This window comes from Anomalospiza imberbis, chromosome 2 (genome assembly GCF_031753505.1).
Source record: "Anomalospiza imberbis isolate Cuckoo-Finch-1a 21T00152 chromosome 2, ASM3175350v1, whole genome shotgun sequence".
Taxonomy (NCBI): Eukaryota; Metazoa; Chordata; class Aves; order Passeriformes; family Viduidae; genus Anomalospiza; species Anomalospiza imberbis.
Window position 1 is genome coordinate 30,865,221 of NC_089682.1, and position 16,370 is coordinate 30,881,590.

Sequence of the window (16,370 nt, forward strand, 5' to 3'; positions counted from 1 at the left end):
TGTCGTGTTCACACCACTTGCCTGAATCATGTACTTCAGGGATAAAGTTTGCGAAACAGACGTAATAAACTCCTTTTTGTGCTTCCCATTGCAGTCAGATTTAAGGACATGATCCTTTTGCCACAGGGGTTTAGATCAGTGTCTCCTCTGTCCCTCAAGCCCTGTGTCTGGTTTACAGCCATCTCAGCTGATTCCAGGCTCAGTTTTAAACACCAGCTTCAGGGGGATTCCTGTGAGAAGTTGATTTTCTGTTTCTTTGAGCCTTAAATGTTAATATGCCTTACCTAGAAATTCAGTATCTGTGAATGTCACCTGAATTCCACCTCAGTTTGGTGAGCCACAGGATACCACTAAACTCTGAAGGTGGTTAAGTGGCTCTCCACAAGTAGGAACCATTTTTATAGCTCAGTTGGGAATATTTTTGAGATTCATGCTATGTTTATGCACTAGACTGAGTCTGACAGTGAATTTAGTGAAAGGGAGTATTCCTTATTCAGAAGAGTTTATAAGAAAGATCTTGGCTTCTCAAATTGCCAGCTCCCAATTTTTTTTTTTCTCAGGATGGATCCTGTGCCAAATTTTGGCCTTTGAATTTTCATTAATTTCAGTGGAAACACATCTGTACTTGAGAAGGCAGGAGCTGGCACAAGTTGCAACACAGGACTAAGATCTGCTATGATGGAGGGGCAAGAAAGCAGTGGAAGATTTGTGGACATGCTGGAAACAGAGCAGGAGAGCAGTCAGGAGAAATAAATGTGTGTCACTGCTTGTAGATGGGAAACATCTTGCCTTCAGCTGGACTTCTCCCAGATTTAGCCATTTCCACAGATGGGAATGCTGCCTGGGGTGCTGCTGGCTTGCCCACCTAAAAGGCTTAACTGTCCTGAGCAACTCAGGTCCTGTTTTTTGGGGTACTTTCATCTGCTCTGGCCAGATCTGGCATCTCTACAGGGCCGCTTCTGAGGTTCCTTTCAAGGTCAGAACTCCATTTTCCCCCCACAAATAATTCCAATTGCTTTTGTTTTCATTCCCCCCACTGTCTGGCTAAAAGTGACTTCCTCAAAAAATATTTCATCTTCAGAATAATTTTTTTCTGGGGAAACTATAGCAACAGGGACTCTGGTGCTAGGCATTCCAAACCAGTGGGCAATCACGGGCCTTATAGACACCACTAACTACAAGTGATGCCAGCCTGAATAAATGCAAATGGAGCTTCGGAAAAGCAGTGGGAGTACCTTGCTTTTCTAATATGCTTCCTGATTTCCATCCCCTCCAGCAATTACACTGTGTAATCTGATCTTCCAGGGGCTTCCTGCTGCTACTTGGAGCACAAAGTCCTAAATCAAAGCTCTTTAGAATCTGCTTTGTGTTTTTCTGTGCCCGGTGTCTCCAGAAACCTTTTTTCCATGTGAGTCCCACACAGTCCTGGAAACCAGAGGGATCTGGGCTTTGCCCCTCGTGTCCTACATGTCACTCCCTTGTTCCTGTCCCCTCCACAGCGAGGAATGCCCAGCACGTCGTGGTTTGCTTTGAAAAACGTTGGTCTGAAAAAAATCTGTTCCCTTTGGCATTCCTTCGCTTTAGTACAATTTGATTTGACAAATCACATCTTGCAGCAGAGAAAGCACTCGAGGCAATGACCCTTCCCAGGGCACCCAGCCGTGTGCCTCACTCCTCAGGGTGTTTTTGCTGCTGCTGCTGCAGCGATCCCTCCTTTCCCTCTCCCTGTTTCCAGCACTTCAGCACTCCCGGGGACAGGACAGCTCCCAGGGAAGAGGCACAGGCTGACACGTCACGGCAAAGGCGTCGTAACTCTGCTGTACCCCGGGAGGAGTGCGGCAGTGGAGTAAGTCCTGCCTGAATTCCCTCCTGCTGCCTCCTCCCAGTTCCCAGGCCCCTCCCTGGGGAGGGTGTGTTTATTTAGCTCAAGGAGTAGATGCAGCATTTCACAGACTGAGGGAGGCAAAGTCAGAACCTTGCTCTGCAGACAGAAATAGCTGGTTTTGTACAGAGAGCCACTCCAGGATTTTTTATTTCAAGTTTTGGGCAGGACAAAGAACTCCTAATCTTGTGAGGATCTGAAGATGCTTCCATAATTTAAAAAACCACTGAGTGTTTACAAGTGTGATACAATGCATTTTTCATGCATTTTCACTGTGTCACCCTCCCTCTGCCAGGGAATCTATCCCCAGTTTCTGTACTGTCCTTCCCCTGTGCTGTGCACATTTATTTCAGACACAAGTAAGCTGGCACATGTAGTGCATAAATATTTAACCACCTTGTCTGAAGGTTTTCTTTTAGAAGCTCACATGGTTTTAAGCCTACATATTTCTGCCTGCAGGATTAATAGTGCAAAAATAAATCAGTGTAAAACTAAAAACAGCTCCAAGAAACTTGCTCTGAGTTTCTCATGTAGAGCTTCAGGACCTATTTCCTCTAAAAATGCAGGGATGCAACAGGAATTGAAGTTTTGTCTCTGAAGCTAAATTTGACTTCAGAATATCAATGGCAGTGAGCTTCTTTGGGCATGAAAGAGCCAGAGGAGAATCCAGAGCTTGCCTTACTGAATTATCTCCAGGTGGGTTTCCTTCTCAGTGGAAATGTCAGCTCATCATTTCAGGAGCTCACTATAGCAAAATTCTGTAGTTGGTGGTTTTGTTTCAGCAAGGAAACATCTCTGTTCAGCCACAGGAGAGCCTTGACAGGGGCAGTTCACCCTTGGCAGCACCAGCAGGGACAGACTACACAGAATCCCAGAATCTCAGAATCCCGTGATGGTTGGGGTTGGAAGGGACCTCTGGAGATCACCCAGTCCAACGCCCCTGCCAAGGCAGGGTCACCTGGAGCAGGTGACAGAGGAATTTTTGATTTTTGCCTTTTGGGGTGTTCCCAGAGAGGGAGAGATCTCTTGTCACAGATGTTGTTCTGCCCCACTGCTTGCCCCAGAGTCTCATGCCCTTGCAAGGCTCTGTGTGTGTGACTCCATGAACACCATCCTCAGACACCACAGGGAAAAGCCTGATCCGGGCTCATCCTGAGTCTGACTTCCCTGCTGACACTGCTGAGGGAGCTGCTAAGTAATTCCAACTGTCACAGGATTTTTGTGTGTGTATTCTGTATTCTATTTGTACCTTGTTGGCTTTTACACTGACATGTTATGAGATTATCCATTTTGTCTGTAATTAATACTAATCATTAGGAAAAAGAAAAAAAGACATAATTATCACAGTTGTCTACCAATTAGCCACAGAACTCTTCACTTGCAGATGTGTTTAGGTGTGTGTGTGGCCCCTGTATTGATAGTCTGGGCAATATTGACCATGGAGCATTCAAAAAAGGGACAAACAAACTTGCATTTTCCTGTGGCATTACCATGGTGCAAATGTGGCTTTCAGAAGGGGAACCAGACTTTTCCAGCTGCTTTTTAGTGAAGTGGCTGGAAGGAACTAGCATCCCAGCTGGAGGAGAGTATCCCCATGTCCATGGCCTGGCTCCCATCAGAGCCAGATGGGTTTACCCCTCAGGGCATTTCACTGCAGGCTGGTTTTCCATGTGTCCTGGGGGAAACCTGCTGGGTTTTACATTCCTGGTGCTGAAGGATCCACTGAGGCTGGGGTACTTGGTGCATTTACCTCCTCCTCCAGTCCTTTGGGGTGCTGTGGTTGTGGCTGTGGGTGAATCACGTATTTACCCACCCCTCCGATTCCTTGGGATGCTGTGGCTCTGGTTTTGGATGCATTTCCCTGGCCCTGCAATCCCTGGGGATGCTGCGGCCCAGGTTTTGGGTGAACGATGCATTTCCCTACCCCTGTAATCCCTGGGGATGCTGCAGCCCTGGTTTTGGATGCATTTCCCTGGCCCTGTAATCCCTGGGGATGCTGCAGCCCTGGTTTTGGATGCATTTCCCTGGCCCTGCAATCCCTGGGGATGCTGCAGCCCTGGTTTTGGATGCATTTTCCTGGCCCTGCAATCCCTGGGGATGCTGCAGCCCTGGTTTTGGATGCATTTCCCTGGCCCTGCGATCCCTAGGGATGCTGCGGCTCCGCCTCCCGGCCCCGCTGGAGCGCCGGGAGCGGCTCCGGCCTCGCGGCTGCCCGGGGCTACCTTACCTTGAAGAAGGTCATGGTGGATCCGTCCCTGACAGCCCCGTACTCTATCTTGGTTTGCTTTGCCAGGTCATCTGCCGAGTCGATGGGAGATTCCATCCTCTCCACGGTCAGGAAGGCAGCCAGGTTGGCAGTATAGGATGAGATTATGATTAAGGTGAAAAACCACCATATTCCTCCAACTATTCTGGTGGAAAGAGCTTTGGGCATCAGCTCTGATCCTGTTACAACACCATCAAAACAATCATATTAAAATGAGGCTTTCCTGATACCACAGCCTGGTTTTAGGCACAGAATGCTTTTATGAGCTGTAGCATGATAAAATGATTTCAACAATAATCTCACAGATGCACAGCTGACATTTATAATGGTAACACACTGGGAAGGGGATGTGTGCCATGATACATGACAAATGGAATTATCCTTGGGTCTAAGCCCCTTACCTCTCTGAGCTAACCAGCCTTGTGATATTAATCTTGTACGTCCCCAGCAAGCTACTCTGGTATTTCTGTCTGCTTCTGGAGTCCCTTTGTGCCCGTACACTGCAATCAATTCTGTAAGCAGAGCTCTTTAGCAAACGCTCTTCTGCTCACAGCTGCCTGACAGAAATACCTCACAGGAGGAGCCTGCCCCGTGCATCCTATCGACACATCTCAGCACCAACAGGGAGATCAATGCAGCTCCAGAGACCTCAGTGAACCTCAGCTCAGCCCCCACAAAACCTCTTACTAACAACGTGTGCTTCACATTTGAAAAAATCAGAGGGTCGATAGACACATCCCTTGGATCCTCAGGGTGATGCAAAGTTTTGGACACTGAATTTAACACTCATTATTCCGAACAGGTTTGAGCAGCTGTCTGCCATTGCCATAAATCCCCAGAGAGCAGCATGTGTTACCTGCACTGCAATGGTTTCCAGGCAGCTCAGATAACCTCTATTTCAGCCACAGAGATACTCGTATTTCTAAGCATTCTGAGGCAAAATTTCTGCTCTTTTTTGGGGGGGCCATTCCTACTGAATTCTGTGCATAATGTGGTATTCGAGGATCTGGTTCAGCAAAGCTCTTAGGTAGCCACCTGAGTAATTTGACTTCAAAGTTAAGTTTTGCATAATTATTTTGCTGATGAGGGATGGACTTAAGAAAATACTTAAGAGCCTGTGAACAGAGTGCTCAGGGCTAAAGCTTTTGATTTGGCAAACATATTTCTATTACTGGGAAAACATGTTGACATATTATGTCTCCTCAGCTATTCAATGAGTTCTGCAAGAAATCTCAATATTGCAGAGAACATTTTCAGACTCTGCAAAAACTCTGAATGTGACTTTTGGGGCAGAGACCGAAAGGGTAAAACCTTCTCCACCAACCAGCAAACAGATTGGAGTTGTATTTGTAAACACAGAGCTGTGTCTCTTAAAGGTCAGAGCTAAGCTTAGCCCAAGGGTTGGAGTCTGCTGACAGAACTACCAAACAGCGAGAGAGGTTTGTAGGCAAAAACTCTCACTTGAAATTTTCCAGGCCAAATGGAGTTGTTTCCAGAGTTGTAGCTCTGCCTGGGTTTCTGTTTGGGCTCCTGCTGTGCTTTTTTGCTTTCCTGATTAGATTATTTTTTAATTCAATTAAATATTTCCTCATTGCTCTCTATCTCTAAGCTGGGGTTGAACTGCAAAAGCTGTGCTCATTCAAGTCATCCTGAAGGGATTCTTGCTTTTAAGCTTAGGCAGCCATACAAACAGTATTCCTGTAGTTGGCCCCTGATGCTGTACCACACACGTGGAGCGTGCCAGCACTGCTCGGGAGAGGATGGAAAATCCCTGTGTGCTGCACTTGAGGGACGAGATGCCAAACCTCCTGTGATTTCTTGCAGCAAAACATTGCTTCTGGGAAGGACACGCTCAGTTTCCACAGTGGTAATCCTGCCCTGCATGACTGCTCTGGTGAGGTGAGAGCAAACCCTGCTCCTGGCTGAGCTGAGTGGGGCAGCACTTTGTTTTTCCCATGGTTATTCCAGTGTTCACCTTTCTGACAGCCTCAGTTCCAGCAAAAGCACTGATTAATCATAGACTAATAGAGTGGCCTGGGATGGAAGGGACCTTGAGGATCACCCAGTGCCACCCCTGCCATGGCAGGGGCACTTTCCACTGTCCCAGGCTGCTTCAAGCCCTGTCCAACCTAGCCTTGGGCACTTCAGGGATCCAAGGACAGCCACAGCTTCCCTGGGCACCCTTTGCCAGGGCCTCACCCTGCTCACAGGGAGGAATTATTTCCTAATATCAAACCTAAGCCTACTCTGTCAGTCTGAGTCCATTCCCTGTGTCCTGTCCCTCCATGCCTTGTCCCCACTCCCTCTGCAGCTCTCCTGGAGCACCTTGAGGCCCTGCAAGAGTCTCTGAGCTCTCCCTGGAGCCTTCTCCTCTCCAGATGAGCACCCCCAGCTATCCCAGCCTGGCTCCAGCCCTGGAGCAGCTCTGTGGCCTCCTCTGGGCTCTCTCCAGCAGCTCCAGGTGGTGCTGCTGTGTCCCCAGGGCTGGGGCAGCTCTGCAGGTGGGGTCTCACCTGGGCACAGGGGCAGAATCCCCCTCCCCTGCTGCCCAGGCTGGGGGATCAGCCCGGATCTGCTCCATCCCCACCCTGCTCCACCTGGGCACTCTCTGCTCCTGCCTGCCCCGTTTCTGGCTGAGCTGAGCTCTGAGGGACAACTCTCCTTTCTGACAGTGACAGCTTCCCTGGATGGATTGGATGAAATGTGCCCTGTTTGGATGCTTTCAGAGGATGCAAACACATCTGAGACTTCCAGGGGAAAAACAGGGGAAGCAGCATCTAAATCAAAATGTTGCCAGCAAGACTCGGGGGCAGAGACAATACTTGCTGAAGTCTCTCTAGTGCCTTTTTATGGCAGACATGACAGCCAATCCTGATCCAGACTTTGCTCACGCTCTGTAGAAAAGAGAAAGTCTGATCATCACATTTTAAAATTTAATCACAAGTGGCTTCCAGTCAAGCATAACGAGCAGCTGCTGCCAAGGAGGAGGAGTGCAATGCTAGACCCAGACTTCCACCACCGCTCCCATCATGTCCAAACTCTTCACGTGACCATGATGCACAGACAATCACACCACAAGTTTGCACATGGAAACATTTGTGTTGCCTTACAAATGTTTTCGTTTTCCTTTCTTTCTTTTTCTTTCTTTCTTTCTTTCTTTCTTTCTTTCTTTTGTTTTGTTTTTTTTTTTTTTTTAATCTCCTTAAAAGACAAGCAGAGTCTGGTTGGGGCTGACTGTCATGTACCCAAGGTAGTGGTAACGAGCAGACACTGCATCCCACAGTTTGCTGTGGATGATGGTAAACTCCAAATAAGGCAGGACAGGAAACACAAAATCCTGGGGCACTTTCACACACAGGGCAACCACAGTTAGATACACACACCTGCCTGATACTGTAAAACCTCAGCCTGTGTTACTGACAAATTGGAAGGAAAACAAAACAAAAAAGCTCCAAAACAAAGCAGAAATGCTCTTCTTTCATCCAACCTCCTTCAAAGCAACTTCTGTGGGGAAGCTGTATATCCTCTCAATACCATAATGCACCACTAAAATCAAGTGCATCTTAGGTCAATAAAAACTTTATTCTCTACCACATCTAGGAAAAATCCTCTTTATTTTTAATTTTTTTTTTTACTTATGTCTGTTAAAGAGGAAAGAATAAACTGTACCTGTGTGAATGCAGAGATGGTTTTACATTCCTTACTTAAATGTTTAGGAATTTAATATCAAGGTACTGCTGGGCTTTGCCTTTTTGGTTGTCGTGGGATGGGGTCTTTCTTTTTTGTTCAGCTTTGATTCAACTTGAAATGTTTGTCAGAAAACATTTTATCTCTTTTCAGTGGACCCCAGTTTTGGTGAAAAGTGATTTAATTGGAAACCTTGGAACATAAATGCCGTAAACAAATGTGTTTAGTACATAGTTCTATTTGACTTCCCACATGGAGTAAGCTTCACTGCCCCTCCTTGGCATCTGAACAAAATGTCAGCTGTTTCCAAAATCATCAGTAACAGGGGCTCGTGACAGGGTTAAGTTAAGGCTTCTAGGGTTGGATGCATTTACAGAAGGATGGGACTCCTACCTGCAGAAAAGCCATAGAAAAACAGGGTTTGGTGTTGGTTTTAAACATGTTTGACAAGTGCCTACAAACTCAACAACCCTTCTGGAGAAAGAGCATCTTTCCTTGTTTGGCAGCTGGAACAGTTCTTCTAGGGCAGCTAAGGCTGTTTGTGTTGGGACGGAGCCCAACATTTTCCTGTTGCCAAAACTCTTATACCGATAAACTCAACTTCAGCACGAGGCACTCCATATCCCTCTTGCAATTAAATTCCATTTCAGCTGCAGAGCTCACGTGTGGCCCTGTGTGCTCCCCTTTCTCTCAGATACTCGCCCTCCTTCCTCCTGGCCTGGGCTGCACAGCTCCCCAGGGCCAGTGGCACATGGCTTCCTTCCCTTGTGCTACTCTGAGTGTGTGAGATCAGGTTTTACAGTACATGCTGCGTTTACAGAGGGTGGAGTTTACCAGCACAGAAGCCCTTGAGCAGACTGTGGGACGTGTGCGAGAACGAAGTGTAACCGGTGTACCTTGCTGCATGAGAGCTCCAACTCCAAACCAGAAACTATTTAGTAAAGTAAAATTGTTTTCCACCACATCTGAGTCTGGGTTGCACGGGTGGGGGTTATACCACTCGTATGGTGTAAACCTGTGGCAGTCAACAGAAACAGTCTGTAAACATTGAGCAGAGGACACACAGCAAACCTGCTGAGCAGCGCGCCCCGGCACGGCACCACACAGGCAACGGGCACGGGAGAGCCTGGCACGGCGGGCTGACCCGTGCCAAAGCAGAACTTGGCATGAAGGGTGTCCCGGGACATCGGCACTGCCCCGTGCCAGCTGTGGATCAGCTGCGGAGTGATGGATGGAGCCGCTGGGCCTGCCATGGGGCTACTGCTCCTCTCCTCTCCTCCCTGCCACGGCCCCACAGCTCTCTGCCCCACTCACAGGGCACTGATGGGAGCCACGGGGCTGCTCCTGGGGTGCTCTTTGGGAATAAGGAAGGAGCAGCAGCCCTGTCAAGGCAGCACCGCTCACTGTCGGTGTGTGCTGGACGTGCTCTCCCTGCAGCAGCAGCTGCCCAGCATTCCCAGAATCGCTGGATGTTCTGGGCTGGCAGGGACCCACCAGGACCATGAGTCCCACTCTGGAGCAGGTGCCCATGCAGGACCAGCGCCACAGCCTGGGCCTCTGGAGCACCCTGCTCTCCCCAGCTTTGGGAGGCAGGCCCCCAAGCCACAGGGACATGGGATGGGAGCTGCACAGGGGATCCCTGGAAGAGCTCAGGGCTAAGCACACACCCAGCAGGAGCACCCCAAGGACTGCTCCTCCTCAGGGTGCCCGCTCGGGCTCCCCAGTGCTGTGTGGCTTCCTCATGGAACGTGTGGATGCAGCTTTAATTGACAACCTCACCCAACACATTCTAATTACTGTTGCAACAATATAATTAAGCATTGAATTTATGCACGGACTGCCTTGCTTGGCTGAAGTAATGAAGTCTGGTAATAATGAACCCGTTAATTGGGAGAGGATGTAGCTTAGGATGCCATCAGCTGCACAATACCCAGAACGAGAGTATAAAAAAATCATGACAAAAGACAAAGTTTTCAGGTTCAACTTACAACAGTTCTGCATGCACCCATCAAAAGAAAAGCAATTCCCAAGTTAGATGTTTCAGATTTCTGCTGTAATAATGGAAGCAGGTGTTGTGGAGTGACCAGACTCAGTTCATGCACACAGAGGGAAACACATCCTTCACAAGAGACTCCCAATTAGGACCAGAAGGTTTCCAACAGCCCGAGGAGTGAAGAGCTCCCCCCACAATGTTCACACAGGGCAGGAAGAAGAATAAATCCCTCTGCCTGACCTGCCTGGGAAGCCCAAGGCTGGAATTTTGCAGGGTTTCAGAAAACCACCACATTCAGTGAGTTGGAAACAAATGTCTCCATCACAGAAAGAGCAAAAGGGCTCTTGCAAGTGGCCATGAAGTTCTGGCAGCAAAGTCTTGTCTTCCAGACCAGGAAGGTTTTTCTAGCCCTGGGTACATATTTCAATGTGTTAGTAGGGTGTATGTCTCTTTTACACCTCAAACAAAAGATGATTTTCTTCTTGTGTTTCTATTGCTGTGCTGAGCCCTGGTTTATAATTCAGCAGAATTCACTGCTCAGACCTTCTGTTCTCTTGGCCTTTTCCCCCTGGTTTTCCCCCTCTTCAAGAGCAGCTGTGCTGAGGTTTCTGAGAAAGGTGAGATGCTCAAGGTCACCCAAGCACCTTTTTCCACAGGGTCTGTGTGACATTATTGACTCAGATACTTGGCTCTACCTTCACTAACAGCACAGCTGAGATGGCATTAGCAGAAAGGGAAATTTTGGCAGAAAACACCTTGTTCATCCACTGGCAGTGTACTTGGAACAGAGCTTTGCCAGTCTGCAACCCTTCACAGTGATAAAAACTTCAGTGTTTGAGTTTAAAAATTAATGTAACAGTGACAGGGCTATGTAAGGCTCAGAGACAAATGAGAAATTATTCAGCTGCTGAAAAGTTGAAAGAAATGACAGGAGGATTCTACCAGTCTGTGCAAATTATTCCCAAGTATTTGTTTTCCAGGAACTGATGTTAAAATGTGGGTAGCCATGTAATTTACTGTGACAGTGCTAAGAAGTGGATGGTTTCTGGGGTTATTAAAAGCAACCAATATTTGCTGTAACACTTTCAAAATCTTACAGAAATCTTGGTGTATTTGGAGACATGGACAGGTCTCGATGTGGGTTTCAAGAGCAGCTTAGCTTAAAATGTATAAATCTAAATTAACATGAACATAATTTCACTTCTTCAGTCCATGCAGCTGGATCTAACTAGGCACTGCTTTCAGACATCAGCTCAAGGAAAGCATTTGTGTTCCCTTCCACTGTTCTGAGGTGGAGAGGGCTGGGGGATGTTTTCAGTCTTGGCACACAAGTGCAGAAAAGTCAATCTGCCAGAGAGGAGCAGATTTAAGATTAGTCATGACTGAGATCATGGGTTGTGTACAGTGCAGTTATTATTTATGGTGCAGTGAGGCACTGCAGGAGCCTGTGGGAAGTGGTGAGTGGGGCACAGAGCCCCACAGCTGCCGGGAGGGATAAACTCTTTCACCTCAGGCCACCCCTGGGAAGTGAACCCATGACCTCTCTCCTCTAATGCACAGAACCATTTTGGGTGGAAGAGACCTCCAGCAAAACTAGGTTCACCTTTTGGGTCTTTTACCTGTGAAATGTGTGCACCATGAGTGGAAAAGGGGAATGCCTACATGCAAGTAACAAACTGCTTTTCAGCACATATCTGCTGGGGTAATGCCTCCTGATGCATCCCATTGGATATTTCGCTTGGAACAGCCCTAAAGAAAGCAAAACCTCAGTGCAATACAGAAAAGCAGTGTTGATGAGAAAATACCAAGACTTTGCAGAAAGGTTTTAGGACTGGATAACCCCCTTAGGATGGTACATCCAACACCTGTGAGGGGAGAGGCTGTGGGTGCATCCAAAACTCTGTCCTGGCCTTACCTGGCAATGACAAAGAGGACACAGCTGACTCCAAGGCAGGCCAGGAGAACATACATCCAAATATCTGGAGAGAGAGGGTTTAAAAAGGAGAAAACGCCGGGGTTGGTCCCGTTGGGCTTCCGGTACAAGATACTGATTCCCAGCGTCATGAAGGGCTTGGAGAAATCAATCACTTTCTCTCTGACATAGGTAATGGTGAGAGGAGCAACAGCCAGGTCAGCTTTCTGGAAACACAGAAGGGAAAACACTCATCTCCTTCATGTTCAGCAAACCCACCGCAATTCCCTCCATTTCTTTCTTGAGTATTAAAAAATAAAACAATTTTGGCTCAAATTCAAAAAAATTTAACATTTCTAGGGTATTTGTGGGGCAGGCGGGGGGGGGGACATTCCATTTCCTCTTTTTACAAGGCAGGGGACATTTGGGACATGGCCACAGATGGACATTTCCTCCCAACACCTGCAAAGTGCTCATTCAGACATTCCTTCTCTGATGGGTGGCAAAACAGACACAGCAGCGGCTCTGAGAGGTGAAAAGCACAGCAAAGATTTCAGATACAAAATACCCCAGGCACAAGGAGAGCAGAGAGGAGAAAAGGGTTCAGTCTTACATGATCTATGAGTTCCTTGACCATCCCATTCCACTCTCCCTTGTCATTCTGGGCTCCGTATTTGCCGTCAGAAACGAGTTTGACCTCATAGATGAAGCCTAAAATGTTTGACAGCTCCTTCAGCAGGTCCAGGCAGTACCCCTCGAACCTGTCATTGCCATACAAGGGCTTGTCAGACTTCTTGTACATCACATAGGGATCTTCCTGCAGGAAAGCACAGCAGACAGGCAGTGAGAAATGTGAGCCTTGGCTCGGATGAGATCACTTTCTCTGCACGATGCTAATATTTTCCAAAGGGATTGCAAGTACATGGAAACCAGCAATTTACTGTGGGTATTAAAAGCTCTTCTAGGTGTATTAACGCACTCACTGAATGAATTAGTGATGAGCATAAGGGCCCTAATTTTCAGTGGAATGGACCATTTGTGGCTCTCAGGAGGTTTAATTCCAGTTGTGCCCAGCAGCTCGAAACTCAGACCCAGGGTCTGGACCCTACATTGTCCCATTCCAAGGAACAGGAAGGGATACTGAAGGAGAGAGGATCCTAAATAGCAGAAGAAAACCCATAAGGGGAAGCTAGCATTTTATATTCTATGAAAAAGAAGTCATTACTGAGAAAAATCTTCAAATTGAGTGAAGAGGGAATGGAGAACAGCAAAGGCAGATTGCAAAGTACATTTTTGCTTTCCCTTTTACAGGATTTTGGGTAGAAGAGGTTCTGGGCAAGCAGTTTAATGTGGCAGAACACCTCTGGCAATAGACACATAGTGTAGAAGGAGCCTTTGAGCTCTTTCCCTCCTCCTGGGGAACTAGGCAGAGCAATTGAAAAAAAAGTGGCAGTACTGGGCATGTAGAGAGCACAAGGCAGAGCAGCTCTCGAATACCCAGTTAAAACTTCTCCATTCCTCATAGCAAGCACCATGACTCAATCTGCCTGTCTGCTGTTTACCACTTCCCTTCAGCCCTCTTTGTCTCATTTCCAGTAAAACAAAGGATGTATAAGCAATGACTGCAAAGCTGAGTGTTTGAGCATGTTCCTTCTTCTGGGAGGAAAAGTGTGCAGGGTTTGTCTGGAAAGGTGAAACAGTTTTGGAGGCAGAGGTTCCTGGGAGTCTTCCACTGGCAGTGTGGTGTTTTGGAGTCAATCTTGTGCATGTGTGTGTGGATCCTGAGCCTGAATGTGGAGCTCTGGCAGCCATACCAGAATGGTGGTGACGATGAGCGTGCGGTTGGCCAAGGAGTCCGTGATGTTGGTGGAGCGGTCCTTGTTGCTGTCCGTCATGTTAAGGCCACTGTAGGAGTTCCAGACCCCAATCTGCACAGAGGAGAGTGGATGAGAGGCTGCCCATATCCCCTAAACCCCCAGCACTGCTCTCAGGGATCACTCAGGAAGGGACCTAGTGCTAGAAGAGGGCAGCAGCTTGGAGAAAGGCAGCAGCACCACGGGCTGATTCAGAAACCCCAGGCAATGACTGCAAAATGCACAAATGCAAACCCAGGAGCACTGAGAGTATGAGGCGTGGCAGTGCAGTGCTGGGGTGGCCAGCTGGTTACTAAAGTGGAACATGCTGGCTTTGTTCCCTACTAAAAAAAAAGTCAGATGTCTATTTATATATATTTTTTTTTAATTTGTCCATGTTGGAGTTGAGACATGTGGCAAGACCTCTCTCTTCTGATAGAACAGGTTAAAAGCCTGAGTAGCTACATAGGAACAGACTTATGGTTACACTGGCCTTTTGCTTGCCCTGTGCCTTCAGCAGGTTTAGCAAAGATTATTCAGTCGTTCCTGGGCTCCTGGATGTGCCAGAGATATCAAGGTGGTACATTTCACACCCCAAGCAGTATTTGCTCAGCAAACATCAGTGGCCAAAGGCAAATTCCTTTCCAGCCCTGGAGACAGTGAAAACTTCCAGTATTTACTGCCCAATCCAAAGCCCCCAGGGAACATATCTGTCATTTCAGAGGATTTGGATCTACATTGTGGGGGGCAGAAATTATAACCATGTTATTTCTTCACATCAGTATTTACCCAACGTAAATGCAGGCTGGAAGCATCTCCAGTGTTTTTGCCCTTGGGTTTTTGTGCTCAGCCTGGCTGAGGGCTGGTGTGAGGAGCTCCAGGCAAGGAGCAGTTTAATTTGTACTGGGCATTGTGGAGAGCACAGCCATTTCAAGCAAACTTGGGGTTTGTGTCCCCAGGTGCCACTGCTTTTACCCTTCACAAACATTTTATTTTTTTCTAAATTCTTAATGGGGACACCCATGCCATTAAAAAAAAATGTTTATGCCAAGCATTTGTCAGTCATTCCCTTTGTTTCCAAAACTAGATCAGGCTGGGAAGCTGATCTGGAAAGTGCACAAATTTACAAAGGAGATAAAATGTTGGCTATTATGGCAGCCTGAGCCAGGAATACAGTAAATATCCAGTGTCCTTGGATTTGCACCAGGGTGGATGAGCCCTTCTGCTCACTGTTACTGACTTGGAATGTGTTTGCTGGCTGGCAGCAGGGAAACGGAGGACAACCATGAGACCAGGGAGCAGCACAGTCACAGAGCACACAGAATACACCAGGGGAGCACCACACGTCGGGGCAAAGGGACAGCGCCGCAGGACAGCCCTGGCTGGAGGGGCACGAGGGACGAGGAAGGATCAGACTGAGGTAGGACATCACTGGGGGAGTCCAGGGGATAATTTGCAGTTTAGTGACAAGTGTGAGAGGTGCCACGTGCCCTTCCCAGCGAGCCCATGCTCTGAGCCAACTGTAACTTGGTTTAAATCAGTTCAGCAGAGCACGAGATGCCTGCAGTCCAAAGGGAGATTGCTTCTGCGTGTCAGGGGATGATCCGCTCCCCAGGAAGGAGGGGAGAGGGCCTTTGTGCCTCAGCCTGATCTGCTGGACATTAAACTGGGTTATTAAGGATGCATGTGCTTCATGAGAACACAGAAAGGGTTGGAGAGGGTGTTTTACACTGGTCTATTCTCACAAAAACAGCACAAACCCAAAACCTTTCTAAACTGCACAAGAGGGAGGGGTGTGGAATAACGAGATCTGTGTGAGCCATGGGCAAAATACAATTCTAAGCACTATAAAAAGTTTCTGTCTCATGACTGCAGAACACTTCAGACTTAGTGGATGCGGTTTTTATCTTCTCCTCATAGAACAGCAACCAGGGGTTGTAAGTCCTGTGGGGAGCAGTGCATGGAGCTGGTCTCCAAATCCCACTTTTGTGTTTTAAGCACCTTATGTTCAAAGAGGGATGAGATTCCTGGGGTAATTTACATCTTTTATAAACAAGCTTAGTCCCAATTTCCATATGTTCGTGAATGACAGCACCCACTTAATCATCTCTATTCTTTTCTGTAAGGAGCTAATAACACACTCATCCACATTTTGAGGCAATAATGCTTGAACACTGCCAGCACTGAGAGATTTGTGTGGGGAAAAACGCCCTCGACCCTGTACATTAAACCAGACTTTGGAGCTGATGCCAATACACATCCAAAATGGTGTTAATTTTACCCGGTAAATTTTCGTTGGATCAGGAAGGATGGCACAGGAGAAAAGGACTGGTTTTGCTGTGGCAGAGACCTTTACTCAAAGATGGGAAAAGCACAGCTCCCGAGAAGTAAAATAATAATTAAACCCCCCTGATTTTGGTGAAAAAGCTGAATCCTGCCAAGATCTTCTTAGTCTTTGCAATTACAGTGTCTCAAGTGGAGAAAAACTTATCCTACTAGGAAAATGCCTGCTTTCAGAGAGACTGTTGTCTCTAAACTGCAATAGGAAAGTCACCATTAAAACCCAAAGGCTGAGTGTGAAGACCCAGCCCACAGGGTTTTGGAATCACCTGTCTGTGTACAAACCTTCTTCCACACTTTATACAAGTGATTAGAACCCTCGCCAGCAGCCTTAGTAGAGGGAAAAATAAACAGAGTGCTTCATTAAAAATGAAAAGAGAAGCTGTCTGGAGAGCTGTGTGGGAGCAATTACAGTTAAATTCTCCATTAACCCATCA

At 47.4% G+C, this 16,370-nt stretch overlaps 1 protein-coding gene and 1 long non-coding RNA gene across 5 annotated transcripts in view; one reads left to right on the forward strand and one right to left on the reverse strand.

Moving 5' to 3' along the window:
- The window catches only part of GRIK1 (glutamate ionotropic receptor kainate type subunit 1), a 104,247-nt gene that overhangs the window by 13,033 nt on the left and 74,844 nt on the right, over positions 1-16,370 (reverse strand). For 2 of the 4 annotated variants that reach the window (XM_068180407.1, XM_068180409.1), the window contains exons 9-14: positions 16,219-16,263; positions 13,555-13,668; positions 12,354-12,557; positions 11,744-11,967; positions 8,732-8,850; positions 4,110-4,327 (exon numbers count right to left, since the gene is read on the reverse strand). In XM_068180407.1, the coding sequence (XP_068036508.1) occupies positions 4,110-4,327; positions 8,732-8,850; positions 11,744-11,967; positions 12,354-12,557; positions 13,555-13,668; positions 16,219-16,263 (924 nt within the window). The remainder of the gene's footprint in view (positions 1-4,109; positions 4,328-8,731; positions 8,851-11,743; positions 11,968-12,353; positions 12,558-13,554; positions 13,669-16,218; positions 16,264-16,370) is intronic. The other 2 variants (XM_068180410.1, XM_068180411.1) reach the window with 1 other exon arrangement.
- Positions 14,867-16,370, forward strand: part of LOC137468590 (uncharacterized) — a 45,210-nt gene continuing 43,706 nt past the window's right edge. The window contains exon 1 of the long non-coding RNA XR_010996036.1: positions 14,867-15,013. This is a non-coding gene — a long non-coding RNA (uncharacterized lncRNA). The remainder of the gene's footprint in view (positions 15,014-16,370) is intronic.